General features: G+C 39.9%; 2 protein-coding genes across 3 annotated transcripts; one reads left to right on the plus strand and one right to left on the minus strand.

Annotated features, from left to right (window-relative positions):
* The first annotated feature begins 1,373 nt into the window (after positions 1-1,373).
* coro1a (coronin, actin binding protein, 1A) lies at positions 1,374-10,584 on the plus strand. Its single transcript, XM_035181274.2, has 11 exons — positions 1,374-1,527; positions 2,674-2,877; positions 4,319-4,441; positions 4,566-4,695; positions 6,117-6,298; positions 6,812-6,931; positions 7,871-7,975; positions 8,069-8,214; positions 9,255-9,312; positions 9,405-9,620; positions 10,258-10,584. Exons 2-11 carry the CDS (start codon positions 2,680-2,682, stop codon positions 10,348-10,350), a joined length of 1,371 nt encoding a protein of 456 aa, XP_035037165.1. The 5' UTR covers positions 1,374-1,527; positions 2,674-2,679; the 3' UTR covers positions 10,351-10,584.
* Positions 10,585-10,625: 41 nt separating this feature from the next.
* On the minus strand, positions 10,626-14,562 carry cldni (claudin i). 2 transcript variants are annotated; one of them, XM_035181276.1, is made up of 3 exons: positions 14,438-14,562; positions 12,741-12,873; positions 10,626-12,196 (listed from the first exon to the last, which is right to left on the minus strand). In XM_035181276.1, the coding sequence occupies exons 2-3, from the start codon at positions 12,870-12,872 to the stop codon at positions 11,693-11,695; spliced, it is 636 nt and encodes a 211-aa protein (XP_035037167.1). In that variant the 5' UTR covers position 12,873; positions 14,438-14,562; the 3' UTR covers positions 10,626-11,692. The 2 variants fall into 2 exon arrangements, with proteins under 2 accessions (XP_035037167.1, XP_035037168.1); XM_035181277.1 differs by having other exon boundaries at positions 12,741-12,887; positions 14,438-14,551.
* Positions 14,563-16,123: the final 1,561 nt, after the last annotated feature.

Below are 16,123 nucleotides of genomic sequence, written 5' to 3' on the forward strand. Positions count from 1 at the left end.
GACCATGTGTGTACACGTGTGTGTGTGTACAGGCCCATTCAAGCATGAAATCTGTATGTTGTCCAGTTCATTTCTCCCGTTGCACTGATGGGATGCTGATTGCATCCCCACAGTGCCTCGTAACCCAGTATGTGTGCTTGCAAATTAATGTGCACGAACACAGACGCACAGTTTGTCCCTTTCCTACAGTTCACCCGTCTGTCCATCGTTAGTGTCCTGTGTAACAGACAGGCTCTCACACTCCTCCAGCAACGATTGTGCAATAAACTGAAGTCTATATTTTTAAAAACTGCCTCTGGTGTATCTGTTATTTACTGACAAGTGTGTGTGTTTGTGTGTGGTCCAGGTAGTACTTGTGTTCTGGGGACTGAAATCTGTTTGAACAGTCACATTATTATAAAATAACATCATTTAATGAATTTTAAGGTGAAGAAATGATAAGGTTACGGTTAGGTTAAGATGCGGGTAAGGGTTAAGGTTAGGAAAGGAATAACTCTAGGATTAAGGTAAGGGTAAATCTCCAGGAAATCAATATAAGTCCTCTGAAGGAGATTAAATGAACTCTCCACTAATTCAAGATTGAACTTCATTAAGTTAGAAACAAATATAATCATCAGATTTAAGAGGCAATTTAAAGAAGATTTTAATTCCAGTAAAATCAGGAATGCTCTTGATAAAAGAAATGTCTAAAAAGAAATGACTGAATCAGCCGACCTGATTTCCTTAGGTTCAAATGAATGCAAAGAGGCCAGCAGGTGGAGTATGGCTCAAACTCTACACTAAAACAAAACACTGGGTCCTACATTTACCATCATTTTAAAAAGTCAAACACGTCTTACAACCCACATCTTTCGAATTCATCATCTCCAGCTGTCAGAGCAGGGATTCTTTTAAAAATGTTACATAAAGGTAAAATTTGGTTTAGTATTGGAACACTTCAGTCAGTGTCAGTTATGTGTAATATTAGTAAGATTAGTAGGGACATAAAAAATGTCCAACATATCAATTAATCTGATGTAGTTGGACAATTCTGGATAGATCCTCGAAACAAAGTGATCATGAAGTTCTCTCAGCAGTTCCCCAACCGACTCGTCGTCATGTTGTAGTGATCAAAACCTTTCCTGTCAGATTTAAACTTCCCCTCCACCCGACACGGTGCATCTCAGCAATGCATCACTTTCATCTGAAGCTTTTAAACCTTTGTATGATCATTCAAATGAAGTCAGTCTGATACCAAGGTGGCACCTGAACAATCGTCTCTGACTGAACTACAGCAAAATTGTGTTAGTACAATTTTCTGATCTCGTGAAAACTCACTTCACGTTGCCTCCTGCAGTTTTTCAAACCCTAAATGTCAGAGTAGACACCTCCCACTTCCACCTTCGTTTGTAACTCTCACTTCCTCCATGTCGTTCTGTGATGTACTTTAACCTACACCATCTACTCTAAGTCCTTATTCTGGTGACAGGGTGTTTGGTGCAGCGCCGGAACTCCTTCAGCTGTATCGCCCCACCACACAACTCCCAGGTAGGCCGGCAACATCTGTCTTAGCAGATGTTGCATCCCTGAACATGTACATTTGTGTGTAATAGATAGATTTATCATATGAATTGAATTTAGTCTTTGTTCCACATCATCACATGAGTTTCTCCTATTTCTAGTTCGAGTTGTTTCCTACTTTGTAGAGGGAAGTGTTGTCCATCACAAGAGAGAGAGAGACAGTGATAGGGAGAGATTATTTACATGCATTTAGGCTCCTGATAAAATTAGGACCCACTCTATAAAGGATTATTAAATTAGAGCAGAGCAGCCGGAGAGGTCTTGTGATGCACATGCAGCAAAACTGTTGCAGGCTTCTTCTGATTCCGAGCTTCTAAGATTAGGCGCGGCTGCATGTTTCAGGAAGTAAAATCAACAAATGGAGGTAAAGCAAGACATATTCAGTGTTTTTGATTGGCGGCTCGGTTGCTCGATGATGCAGGGTTTGTTCATTTAGCAGCAGGTAGCGATTAAAATGCTTAAAAGATTTGATCTCGTAACTCGTTCAAGTTCGATTCCTGCTTTGATGAAGGATTCATTCATTCTACAGAATGTGTTTTAAGGTGCCTGTTGAAAGACATATTTTAAAGTGTGTAAGCCTGTGACAGCACAAAGGTATTTGAATGAGAATTCAGAAGGGCTCGTGGTTTTGCTCTCTCTGAAGGATGTGGTTTAACTGTCGCTTTGGGAGAATTGATCTACCAATTTGAAGCACACCGCATGTGCAAGTCAACTTTTGAAAAACAACATTGCATTTTACATGTCGTCTTCACACTGCTGTCTTCTATTCTTATGTTCAGCATATGCACAAATACGCAGTGTAGAGCAGGAGAGAGTGCCAGTTTCAGACAGACGAGAGGAAGGAGTTGTGAAAGCTTCATCTTCCTCTTTTTTTTTTATCTGGCGTGTATTTGAACTGTGTCGTCAGCTTTTTGTCTGTCAGTTTATTTCCACATTAATTCATAGATAATAAAAAGTAAGGGACATTGGTGGAACTTCTACAGGTCACTGTTTTCATTCACATTCAAATCACAACAGTTGGTCAGATCTCTAACTTCAGCTTGTCTGAAACACACACAACTCTCACAACTTTCCTTTTGATCTTCTTCTCATATTGCTCTGTTTATGTCTCAGTTCACCATGTCCAGGAAGGTTGTGAGGAGCAGTAAGTTCCGCCACGTCTTTGGCCAGGCTCTGAAAGCTGACCAATGCTACGATGACATCCGAATCTCCCAGATGACCTGGGACAGCGGCTTCTGCTCCGTTAACCCCAAGTTCGTTGCCATGATCGTGGACGCGAGCGGCGGAGGAGCCTTCATGGTGCTGCCCCTGAGCAAGGTATAGGTCACACGGCACATCCATGGTTACATTGGCACAAAGAAGAAAAACATCTCTGACTCCTCATAGCACTTCTTTTTTAGTAACACTTATTACTACTTTTGATAATTTCAGATGCAGAGTGGTGTGATGCTTTTTTTTTGTAACACCATGCCCAGGCTTTAAAATTTGAATACTGCCAGTCACCGTCACACATAAAGCTGAATAAGGAAGTTTCGTGGCAACATTGAGTCTCTCTACACGTCACTCGCTCTGCTGCTGAGAGGTTTTCACCATATTAGGAGTTCGTTGTCAGTTCAGTCAGGGCAGGATGTGGCCTCAACGCGGTTTCTCTGCAGTTCTCTTACAGAGCACGTTGGGCGCTTTGCAACTTCTTTCTTCCGTTTTATCCGTCTAAAAAAAGTGGAGACTGGGCCACAAACCTTCTGACCTTGTCAATGGTCAGGAATGTCACAATGTGAGGCTTGTGAATTTGATGTGTTTAGGGTCTCTGCAGGTATTGGAAAGTCCTAAAAAAAAGGTCTTAAATTTTATTAAGAAGTCTTACATTTCATTTACATAAATATTTCTCTTCCCTGCTTAAGGTAATAATGAGGTTATAAATATTTATGTTTTTATTTGATTTTGGGCTGTTATGAGTTATTACATATGTATAAACTAAAAGAAAAGATTATTTTTTATAATAGCTCCACCCTAAGACCTGCAGCGAACACTGCCACTGCTGCTGCTGCCAGGAAGCTCATCAACACCTAACAAATGTTGATTTTGAAATTTGTGATATATCATCAGTTATATGCTCCATCATACTTTTACAAAATTGCCATTTAATATCATTTGAGGTGGGCTTTAAAAGGTTTTTAGAAGTTTGGTGAACCCAGCTGAAACCACATTATTCATGATCCCATCACCTGTGAAATATTTTATTCTCAGGGGACAAAATTAGTCAACAGAGCAGTGGGTGTAAAATTACAGAGGAATCGGTCTTGAACACATGGAACTTCATCCTGTTTTGAGATAAATGTCGGTGCTCTGTCTCACCTTGTTTTAGGATCCAGGGTCCATGTTCAGAATCTCAGTGGAGCCTGATCTGACTGATAGAGTTTGCTAAGTTTTGTTAAATCAAACAGATGGAGCGTAACTGTTGTGATTCCAGAACTGCCTGGTGCCTGCCCAGATCGGCCACAGAAGAACCAAAGGAACCTTTGGATTTTGTTTTCATGCCCCTCATGCACTAGACATTAGGAGTAATTGGAGGCAAAGCTGTGGAATTTGTATCAGCTGACTATCAACTTCCTGTAGTTGTGTGCAGTTTCTTTGCTTCATCCAACCAGATGATTCCTTTCTTTGTACTGTTTGTAGCTGCCTCGTTGGTGATTGTTGTATGTTTTGTGTTTTATTTATGTCGTATTCAACATCTTTCTTGCTGTTTCTCTCTTTGCAGACGGGGCGTATCGAGATGAGTCAGCCCACTGTGTGCGGCCACACAGGTCCCGTCCTGGACATCGAGTTTTGTCCACACAATGACAACATCATCGCCAGCAGTTCTGAGGACTGTAGCGTCATGGTAAAGCTTCACAATATTTCAACAGCAAACATGAATGCATCTTTTGATGTATTTCCAGTGCATGGCACGACACATTCTTGTGATGTAACATGATTCATGCCCAAATATCTTTGTGAATAAATAGATCTGGGAGATCCCGGATGGCGGGCTGACAGCCCCTCTCACAGATCCCGTGGTGAAGTTGGACGGCCACTCCAAACGTGTTGGCATCCTGAGCTGGCACCCCACTGCCCACAATGTGCTGATGAGTGCAGGTATTACCCACGTTTCATCCTCACAAACCTGCTAAAAACACATTCATGCTGAGCTCCTGTGCAGAAATGTAGCCGGTACATAAGAGGAACCAGGGTGGGATAAATGTACGAAAGCTCACAGATGTTCTGTTGAATGCGACTCGTACCTTCGTGGAACAGGAAGTTCTCACAGCCTCCAGCCACAGTCTTCATTCTGAGAAACGATCAGCCCTCGTTTTGACACTGGTTTGACTTTGAACCGAAAGTGTGTGCATTAGACTGTGAACTCATGCAGAGATAATACTACAATAACAGCTGAGGGCTGCAAGTACAGAAAAACATAAAATGCAACAATTAATTTGAACCACAGAATTATGTGATCAGGACCAGATTTGGATTATCTCATCATAATGCATTTGTACTGAAATTAAAATATAGACTGAATAAAAAGATGGACAACGCGTCTCCTCTTCCTCCCACTACCCAGAAATAAAAAAGCCTAAATATCCCGGATACCAACGCTGCCATCTTACCCATTTGGAGCCAGACTCGGGGGATGGAGCAGTGGTAGCGCGGTCTTGCCGATACACGCACTCAGCCAATCATGAGTCGATGTCAGCTGTCAATCATGATGTTTCACCTCGTTTTTTTATAGCATCAAATAACTAATCAAAACCAAACTTACTTGAAGATTAACACTTGAACAAACATCAGTGGGATAAGAACTACCTAAAATGACAGAAACCATCTTTGAGAAAAAACAGATTATTTTTAGTTTGGCTGATGTCTCATTCACTACCATAGAGGAGGCGGGCTTTATGACCTACACTGCAGCCAGCCAGCAGGTGGCGATCAAAACGTTTTGGCTTCACTCTTGGGGAGCATCATGTCATCCATCTTTATGCACAGTCTATATAGTAGAAAGTAAATATGAAATTATATTCATTTAGCTTTCTCTTACTGCTGCTCACACACAAACATTTGATGAGTTAAGTCTGCGATAAAGCTTTTATGTTTTCATGTCAAGGGATTTGTTGCACAGTCAAGATGTATATAGATCTGTTCATTGTGCTCTTTTCTTTTTTTCTTTTTCCTTAGTGATCAAAGCAAACATTGCTATATAAATATAAAAGGCCCATTCTAGGGTTAAGAAAACAACAATTTATACAATTTAGAGGAAGCACACTATAGTGAATCATCTCTAGGATTATTTTATATTCAGCTTCTGCCAATAGATCCCTTTCAACTAAATCTTACACACTGAACCTTTAAGGAAATTGAGTGTGATGCGTTTACTCAGCTTGCTCCAGGTTGAATTGTGTCTGTTTGTAAAAGATAAGGCAAAATATGAGCTGAAATGAGTCTGAATTTGACTTATACTGTGTTTATAGTTTATAGTATACTTGCCCATCTCTCCATTTGCCACTGTTGTGTCCATGCAGGCTGTGATAACGTGGTGATCCTCTGGAATGTGGCTCGTGGGGAGGCGGTGGTGAGGATCGACAGCATCCACCCCGACCTCATCTACAGCGCCAGCTGGAACAGGGACGGCTCCATGATCCTCACCACCTGCAAGGACAAGACCATGCGGGTGCTGGACCCACACAAGGGCACCGTCCTCTTTGTAGGTTTACTGCCGGGCATCTGTACTGACATTTAACTGTCATCATGATCAGGGCAGGAAGCGTAAAAGATCACATAATAAAAAAATGTGTCTGATGATTAAAGAAAACAGATTATCAGATTTGTATGACTGGAAAAAACCATTGGGATATAATAATGAATCACTGTGTTGCTGCTCATAATGGATTTGTCCCTCTGCTTCTCTACACGCGAACATTTTATGCACTTTCTGTGTAAAACTTCATGAATTTTGAGTATGAAACTGAATGATTCTATATAATTAATATATTTATTTTTCTTAATATTTACTGTATAAGAAATAATTTCCATCATTTATTTTTGTTTGACAGTTTGTTGCATAAAAGTCATGATAATAGATACAAAATTGTAATGGTATTATTATTATTATTATTATTATTATTATTATTATTATTATTATTATTATTGCAGTTGTCAGGGCCCTTATAGAAACACTGAGTGGTGATGAATTGGACTGTGCCTCTCACATTAACAGGAGAAGGAGAAGGCTCATGATGGCTCCAGGCCGATCAGGGCGGTGTTCGTGTCCAACGGCAAGATCCTCACGACGGGCTTCAGTCGTGTGAGTGAGAGGCAGGTGGCGCTGTGGGATCCGGTGAGTGTCAAAACCTAAATCTCAGTATTTCTAAAAAAATATATCTATATATTAGGTTTCACATTAATGATCAAAATAGCTCATGTGGTTAGTATAAATGTGAGATTTGGTTTAAGTTTTGGTGAATTTCGAATAGATCGAATAGAATAATCCCATAGGCTACAGTGACTTAAAGGGGGTCATCTTTTTCCAAGCCTTGAAGGGAGATCCACAGTCTCAGACCTGACAACCTGACAACTGTCAACACATTTCGATTCAAACAGTGCTAAATTCTGATTGATGTCCTACAGCTGAGTCCTGCCCACAAACCCAAAACAAAAAATGTTTTAAGATCTAAAAATATGATTTTAAGAGAGATTTGTGTTTAAAATCATTTGTGTGGGAAAAAAAAGTTCAGTGACCGACTTAAGGATTTGTAAAATTACAGCTAATTCCATTCTCTCATTAAAGCATTCAGAATATGTGAATAAAATGTGTGGAAATGTTTTTTTTTTTGTTTTTAAGTTTAACTGTCAGAAATATGTCTCCCACTTAAAGTCCACCTTCAGTGTTTGTGTGCTGGAGGTTCCAAGTTGTGATTTGACTAAATCTGGCTCATACCTTCACTTCATAAATTCAGCACGTACATTATCGAAGTAACGAATGCTTCATAGATCAGACCTTCGATCGTAGATATGGTGAGAAAATCTCTCCAGTTGTACTTTGTGGTGCATTCAGACTGATAATTATTTGTCTCGGCACTTACTTATTATATTTACAACATCTCTGTTTCACAATAGCCTCATTACAGCATTAAGGGCGGTGTTGCTCTGCAATAGCCCACATCATTAAATCCTTGGCTTACCTGCAGACTGCCCGAGCCTTACTTGTTTTTATATGGGATATTGCATTAAATGTAATGTGATTACTAATTCTGTGTATGTGAATGTCTTTTCACAGAAGAACTTCGGTGAGGCGCTGACCCTGCAGGAGCTGGACACCAGCAGTGGTGTCCTTATGCCTTATTTTGACCCGGACACTGGCATCGTCTACCTCTGTGGCAAGGTTAGCTTTAGATGATGAAATGAGGCTCTCACTATGTGGCTGTCTCACCCACACGTACAAACGGCTGACTTGTTTGTCATGTCTTCGTCACAGGGGGACAGCAGCATCCGATACTTTGAGGTGACGGACGAAGCTCCTTATGTTCACTACCTCTCCATGTACAGCAGCAAGGAGAGCCAGAAGGGGATGGGATACATGGCCAAGAGAGGCCTGGAGGTCAACAAATGTGAAATTGCCAGGTTTGTATGTCTATAAAACCAAAAGCAGCAATTTTAGAGTTTTGAGGTGTGTTGGCTGAAGGACTCTCTGTGTTTCAGTTAGCTGATGCAACCTGAAATATCCCAACATTAACTGCATGTGTTGTCACAAGATCTTGTACGGACGGTCATAGTCACCAGAGGAGATATCCTGATGCTTGTGGTCAGGCCCCACCCCTCCCAAGGCAGATTTTGTGACCCTCAACATTTGAACCAGCACCTTCAATTCGCCAATTTCTATGGTTTATGACCTGCAAAACAAATCAGGCAAACCCGGACGTTTAATACTAATGAAATTAAACTAAGCTGGTAACACATGGTCAATCAGTTGCAGTATTTTAGCATTACTCTTTGTGAGCGAGTTACAATGCTAATTTTAGCATTTAGCTCAATTAAGAAGTTGTACAAGTGGTTTTACTCTTAAAATAAGGAAAACATTCCGTCTGCTGGAATCATTTGCATATCATGTTATATCTTGTTACTAGTGTTTCCCATAATTATCTATCATGAATTAATTATTCTAATTTGTCCTTGCTCCATTGCTTCACAGTGCAGCACCATTTGCCATATGCTCGTTTGTGCTAGCATCCATAAAGTTGTTACCGTCCACACAGACAGTCAGACCTCATAGTTTCAGCTGCAGTTGTGCACATACCCAAGTGGCATGCAAAGCAGTCCTCTCTCTTATGCACAGACTTGTCTTTTTCTCTTTATTCTGAGGACCTGTCACTTGGAATCTGTAGAGCCTAAGAGTGATGTTTGTAGACATGCACAGACGCTAATGATAGTCAAAGTTAGATATATTTTCTTAAAATTAGATTTCTTTTCAAATGGAAAAGATGCTTCTTGAAATTCCCTTTCTGCAGTGAAAGCATCGCTGTGCAGCCTCTCAGTCTTCTGCTTTGCATGAGTGTAGACTCTTAGTTTTGTTTATTGTGTTCAGTATTTGGAAGTTAACGTTCACTTCCTCTTAAAGTTGTGAACAACCAGAACCTGATTTGAACAAATAATTCCTCCCTCAGGTTCTACAAACTCCATGACAGGAAATGTGAGCCCATAGTCATGACAGTACCACGCAAGGTAAAGTTTTAATCAAGTGTTAACCAAGCAAAGCTAGTCCAGATTCATTTCAGCATGTTTTTGGACTGACAATGTCGTCTCCACCTGCGTAGTCTGACCTGTTCCAGGAGGATCTGTACCCGGACACCATCGGCCCTGAGCCCTCGGTCGAAGCTGACGAGTGGTTTCAAGGCAAGAATGCCCAGCCTATTCTGATATCCCTAAAGGATGGGTTCGTAGCAACCACCAAGGCCAAGGAGTTCAAAGTTCACAAGACTCTCCTGAAGACCACGGTTGCTTCTGCTGGGGGTCCACCAGAAAACAGCGGGGTGAGACTTTTAAAACCATACACCATCTGATTATTAGGGTCAAACTGTTATCTGAAGTTTTACATAATTTATCCACTAAAATTTTAATTAAACAGAAAATGTATTGCATTTTTACTGATTTACCTACAAGTATTTTTATAAAGTTGTTCAATCTGTCAAAATTAAGTGTTTGTTTCTTATATAAGAATGACGGAAACTATTTTTCAGTATAATGAGTACTTTTACTTACTTACATACCTTACTACTGATAATAATTCTGTTGTGAATGCAGAACAGAGCAGGATTACGCACAAACCACTGACAAACTTAGTGGATGGATGAACAAGGAAAAACCTCTTAACTTTTTGGGCAGTTTCTTTCTGTAAAATTGTTAGATAAGCCATATGTAGAAGACTGATGAGTGTGTGAGATTCGGTGCAGCTTGATTGAATTTAAAGTGACTGTTGGCCCTTGGCGGAGGTTCCACTCAGTGCCATTCTAGTTAAAACTGGGATATTGTTGCTTTTACTGAACTTCATCCAAAACGATTTGCAGTGAATGTTTTCAGTGCTGTTTTCAATAGCTGGATATTTGAATGTTGTTTACTTTTATGTGTCTAATGAGTCTCCATCACATCCCAACTCTGTCTGTTTCTCAGGAGGTCCAGTCCTTGAGGAAGGAGGTGAAGGACCTCAGTGCAGCGATAGAGGAGCTGACCAAGCGTGTGAGGGAGCTGGAGAGCAAGCAATAAACTAGAGAAATAAATCAAGAGACAAGCAGATGACCAAACAACGTGAGGGAGAAAGTGGTTGTAACCTTCTGATCGCAGGGACACAAAGGGAGAGATTAGGGCAAGAGATGTTATTCAAGGTCCATTTTTAGGGCTTGAAAGCTTGAATTTGTTTATTTAGTTGAATTGATTTTTGTTTTATTCCTTTTTTAATATATGCATTTAGTTTGAAATAAAATCTGTATTTGGATGATTTATTTTTGCCTTTTTTTTTAAACAAACACACAATACACCCATTTGAATGAGGCAGACTTTTAATCACACTTACAATCTTACAAAACAAAAGGACCGATAACAATTGTTTCATAAAATGTTATGAAATATCACAAGATCGTTTGAGAATGTGTCGTCAGCGAAGTGCACGCAGATGCTCCCTGAGGCCTCCTTAGGTGCCTTTGGTTAAAAACTATTTTTTACAGCTTTATAAAAAATGATTAAGGAGAAACAGAAGACTGAAGACAATCACAGGAGGGGAATGGTTGATCCAAACTGTGTGAGAAACATGAGCCAGTAGTGGATCTAAAAAGGTCAATTCCCTCTTTCATCTTTAAATCTTAAGCTCAGAGCTGAGTACACCAGATCATCTTTTCTTCTCACAAACACATTTTCATCATCTCGAAGGTTTAATTTCCACTTGTTTGGTTCATTTCAAGACAATTGTGAATTAAGAAAAGGAGAATTGGATACCATAGTTGATAGTGTATATTTCAAAGCAGTAACCCAAACACATTTTTAATTCTATGATCACAAAGTGTTGAGTTTCATTTGTAATCTATGGCCGGTAAAGTATTTGTCTTCCACAAAGTTTAAGCATAACCCAGCACCTAACAATAAAACAGCTTTAAAGGTTCAGTGTGTAGGATTTTGTGACATCTAGTGGTGAAGTTGCATGTTGCCGCTAAATACCCCTCACCTCACCATCCGCTTCCAAGAGAGGACCCTCTCCTGATGTAAATATAAATTATAAAAAATAAAGGGCCCATTCAAGCGTAAAGAAAACAATAATTTTTACAATGTAAATGAAACACACCAGTGAAAACATCACTAGTATTATTTTATATAAAGTTTCTGCCAATAGATCCCTTTCACCTAAATCTTACACACTGGACATTAAAACTCAAAGCACACATTTGAATATAAAAGAAATAAACTGGAGCCAGTTATTATCAGAATTCAGTATATTTACACATTTACTCTCTTTTTCTCCCCCCATGGTGTCGTCTACTTTGTTCCTTCCCAGTTTTTCTCCAACTAAATCCCCCTCCCATCCTTTCTCTCAGACTCCAGTCCCTTTCATTAGGCCCTACACATAGTTTTTGTTAGGGGCTGTGGCGCTGTTGCTGTAGTACTTGGCAGTTCCCCCTGAACCACCTGATTTGGGCCTGCTGAAGCAGCACAGGAGACCTCCAGCCAGGAGGAGCAGAATGCCGGCCGCCCAACCCACAAAGACGCACGCTCCCAGCTCCATATTTGGAGTGCCGGTCGAAAGGGGATTGTTGAATTTTCGCACAGTGACGTTTGCGGACCAGCTGACGGGGATGATCACCAGGAGACCGGCCAGCAGCAGGCCCACCCCAGCCACCAGGCTGATCTTGGGTTTGGCCTCTTCGTTCTGGATGCAGGTGGTGAAGTCAGCGCCACAGAACAGGATGAGGATGCTGAGGGAGCTGATCATGCAGGCGATGATGGTCATGGCACGGGCGGCTTGCAGGTCGGAGGGCAACACCAGCATGGATTCAAAGTTCTTGCACTGCTGCTGGCCCGTGCTCTGCACCACACAGGTCATCCACAGGCCCTCCTGAGACCTCTGCTCACACACACACACACCACACACACACAGAAAGAGATCAGTCTCGTCATGTCCAGTGGTTAAATGTAACTTGTGTTAAACTTGTGTGTTTCCATTTTATGAGAGATTTTACTTCTTCTCCACAACAGTTGAGACAGACATTACTTTTTACTCCACTTTATTTATCTTACTCTTTTAGTTTAAAAGTCTGATTAACAAAAAATATAAGGAGCTTATAAATATGATGAACTGTTATAATTAAACTGCCCAACAGTAGATTGAATAATAATAACAATACAATAGTGGGAAAAATTGGAAACATTTTGTTAGATAATTAAATGTAGTTCAGATTAAACATTGCTGATGTAAGCATTTCTTGAACGGCACCAGAAATGTTAAACTCTACCATGTTGTGAAATTTCCCTATAAAAGACTTCATTCACTTAATGGAGTGATAGCAGGTTTCATTCACTGCTGCGCTTTCAGAAAAAAATATTAAGTGTGATGTCTTTCTTCCCACTCATTACGATTCGTATCATGTGGTTGTTGAAGTTTTATTTACCTGTGCCGTCACAATGTTGGATCCTGTGAAAGAGGTGACCTTCCACTGAGGGAGAGTGCAGCACACGATGATCCCGATCAGGCCGAGGACCCCGAGGCCCACACACACAATATGAACTCCAGCAGACCCCATCCTGGAAAAGACAAGCTAAGAGATAAATACAAAGGTATGAACCAGATCATTGGGGCTCTACTTTCCCATACATTTTGTATCAGGCCTACTCAATAGGTAATTCATATTTTTCTTTGTTTGCTCCCATCAGCCATGTGAGGAGGGTGGATCCCTTTAAATCCAAAAAGAGATGTGTTTTGGTTTGTTTCTGTCCATAAACGTGAATTAATGATGAGTATATCAATAGTATAAATCCTTAAAAATCACTGCATGCTTTTATTTCCTGGTTCTTCCAGTGCTCCCTCTTATTGTTACAGAGGAGGAGTTGTTGAATGTCTTCCACTGATCCAGGATGTAAGAGCTATTTATCTGTTGTTACTGTGGTGTTATGGTGTGTGTGTGTGTGTGTGTGTGTGTGTGTGTGTGTGTGTGTGTGTGTGTGTGTGTGTGTGTGTGTGTGTGTGTGTGTGTGTGTGTGTGTGTGTGATCACATAGCTGAACTCACACACCCACTCCTCAGACAGAAAGCCGTTCCCTCCAACAAGCCTATGGATAATGTCACTTAGGGCTATATCTTTTGAGACACACACATGTCCCGACAGGCCTTCGCCTCCTGAATCTCCGCCCAGGACCTGCTTATCCACTCCCTCACAGCTCCTTACTTCGCAAACCTTGGCCTCACTCATGTATTAAGGGTCACTTTATGATTAATCTTCATACAAATAATAAAGTAAAGGGAGCTCGAAGTCAATCTGAGGAACAGATTGACTTCTTTGCATTAAAGTGATGCAGTGCGATAACTTGAACTTTAATTAAGTGTTTAATTTGTTTAATTGCAGCTGCTTTAGTTTGATATATTGCTGCATTTTGATATCTGTAAATTGAAAACAAAGATTATGAAATCACGGATCATTAAGGAAAATCTGAATTTAAAATTTGAGCAAATGAAAAAAAGGAAAACACGAATCCCTTTCTTTTGTTCTCCGCCAACGGAGGTTACAGGTCATCCTTTACCGCCGGAAAACACAAACCTTTTGTTGCTTTTTTATGAATCAACAAATGTCACACAAACAAAATGACCATTATTTATTTACTATTAAATCTAGTCTCCTAATGTGAAATAATAAAGAGGAGCCAATAACCCAGACATGGCAGGGACAGCAGGGCAACCTCTGCTGGAATTAGACCGGGACAAAAATATCTTACTTTCAAGCAGTGACCCACCCCACATCACAAACTTCCAGAGCAGATTAAACACTGGAGACTAATCTGATGTGGGTCAGTGGAATTAAAATCAGATGAGGGGGGTTTTTCTGTCCCTTATAGATCTGCAATTTCATCCTCAAAATTAAATGTTGTAACATTATCAATATCATTCACAGACAAAAAGGGTGTTTCAGTTTAAAATGAAAGCCTTGAATATGTATTTCCCTTTTCAGCTGTTAATTTGCTTTTTTTTCATCATTTTTGCTGGTGCACATAAAAAGATATTAAACTAATCCTCAAACAATCCTCTCATCCTCGCTCTCTTCAAGCTTTTGCAGAATCAGAGTTCACGCTGAATAAAGGAATTAAGTGATGCTTACCTTTTATCCTGTGTCCTCTGAACCTGATGTGAAAACTTGAAAAAATTGGGGTGAGGTGTTTTTTTTTGGGCTTCTTCTTCTCTTGCTGCCTGTGCGTTGTTTTGAAGATGCTGTTTTCTGATGTACAAGAGTCGGGTGTAAGAAGATAGTGTATTTATAGCGGAATGTAAGGTGTAGGGTGGGGCTGAGCTCACATGGGGGGGAGGACCTCACGACCAGACTGGACTTGTCTTGTGTGTGTGTTCAGCTCTCTTTTTCCACCTTAGTCCTGGTAACATCTCAGAGGGAAAAGCTCTGTGTTTCTATGGGGATTTTTTTTTTTTAATGTTGTGATGTTTTAGTATCAGTTTCTTTTGGTGGAAACTCATAAAAACCACTCAGAGACAGTTTTGTGATTGCACTAGTGATGATGATGATTGTGAATGAATCACTTTTGTCGTATCCATCACGAGTTGCCAGAGAAAGAAAAAATGAGTCATCTGTTTTTTTCTCTATGCTCCTGCAGTCTAAAAATACATGCCACCTGGGATTCTGTACCTGGACCCCCCCCCCCCTACACCTACGTACATGTGTCGAAACCTGCGATGACGAATGTGAGGAGACTGGATTTAGAAAACCGAGACTGACTGGGTGCAGGATTTTGCGTAACATTACAAGCAGGGTTTCATATATCATGGGAAGGGGAAAAATGAGGACAAGGAATCTTGTGAAAGCAAATCTATAGAGCCTCTATGAACACAGTCAGACAGTGACACATGCATTGAATAATACATGTGCAAATTGAGATCTTCTCTCGGAAGAGAAATCATATGTTTAGAATAACACAAACTTAATATACATGCAAAAAAACCATTATATTGTATTATAACAGATGCTGCTCAAAAACTGCACTTTGTAATACCGAATAAAATATAAATATATCTTATTCACTATAAAAAAAATATTCCATTCAGTCAGAATGAATGGGCTACGTATTTCTGCTAGTATTTTTATAATCTTAACCCACTAAGTACACCAAGTATTATTATTATTTTCATTATTATTAGTAGTAGTAGTAATAGTAGTAGTAGTATAAGTATTATCACTTCTAGTGGTAGTATTGCTGTCATTATTATCATTATTAAACTTCCTAAATAAAAAAAATCACTTTATTATTAATAAATAATAGAATAAAAGTTTCAGCAACAAAATTAAAGTATTGCAATGTGCCCTTTCTGCCGGTGTGCTGAAACTCTTCTTGAAGACTTTCCTGTTCACCACACCTGTTCCTTATTTATTCACAATGTAATTCTTTTTAGGTCATATATTACATTACTGGATTAATATTATTAGCCTATTTAAGTATTGATGTGTTTGATGCTGTGGTTACCTAAGGTGGAAATAAGGCTTATATGATTATAAAATGATTGGCAATAATTAAGTAAATGTTTTAGGAAATTGAATGTAAACTGAAATGGCAAACATATAAAATGCTGTAAATTACTAATCCCAATGTTCCCTGTGATGTCAGCTGAGTACTGTGCATGTTGTTCTAATTACTAGGAAGAGCAAAACTATGCTCATTATTTAATTATGACTAGTACAGGATTGATTTAATGGCTCTTTTAATCATTTTTAAAAGCTTTACACGGCTCGGGGCCCCATTACCTATCTGAGCTGCTCTGCCCCCTTCCCATCCCCAGATCC

This window comes from Hippoglossus stenolepis, chromosome 16, assembly GCF_022539355.2.
Source record: "Hippoglossus stenolepis isolate QCI-W04-F060 chromosome 16, HSTE1.2, whole genome shotgun sequence".
Lineage (NCBI taxonomy): Eukaryota > Metazoa > Chordata > Actinopteri > Pleuronectiformes > Pleuronectidae > Hippoglossus > Hippoglossus stenolepis.

What these genes read in the sequence shown, in the direction of transcription:
- cldni (XM_035181276.1), bottom strand. Translation starts at nt 12,872, where the DNA reads ATGGGGTCTGCTGGAGTTCATATTGTGTGTGTGGGCCTCGGGGTCCTC. An exon ending in CCAACATTGTGACGGCACAG is followed by an intron (nt 12,197 to 12,740) that starts GTAAATAAAACT and finishes GTGTGTGAGCAG; the next exon opens with AGGTCTCAGGAGGGCCTGTG.
- coro1a (XM_035181274.2), top strand. Translation starts at nt 2,680, where the DNA reads ATGTCCAGGAAGGTTGTGAGGAGCAGTAAGTTCCGCCACGTCTTTGGC. An exon ending in TGGTGCTGCCCCTGAGCAAG is followed by an intron (nt 2,878 to 4,318) that starts GTATAGGTCACA and finishes CTCTCTTTGCAG; the next exon opens with ACGGGGCGTATCGAGATGAG. An exon ending in ACAAGGGCACCGTCCTCTTT is followed by an intron (nt 6,299 to 6,811) that starts GTAGGTTTACTG and finishes TCACATTAACAG; the next exon opens with GAGAAGGAGAAGGCTCATGA.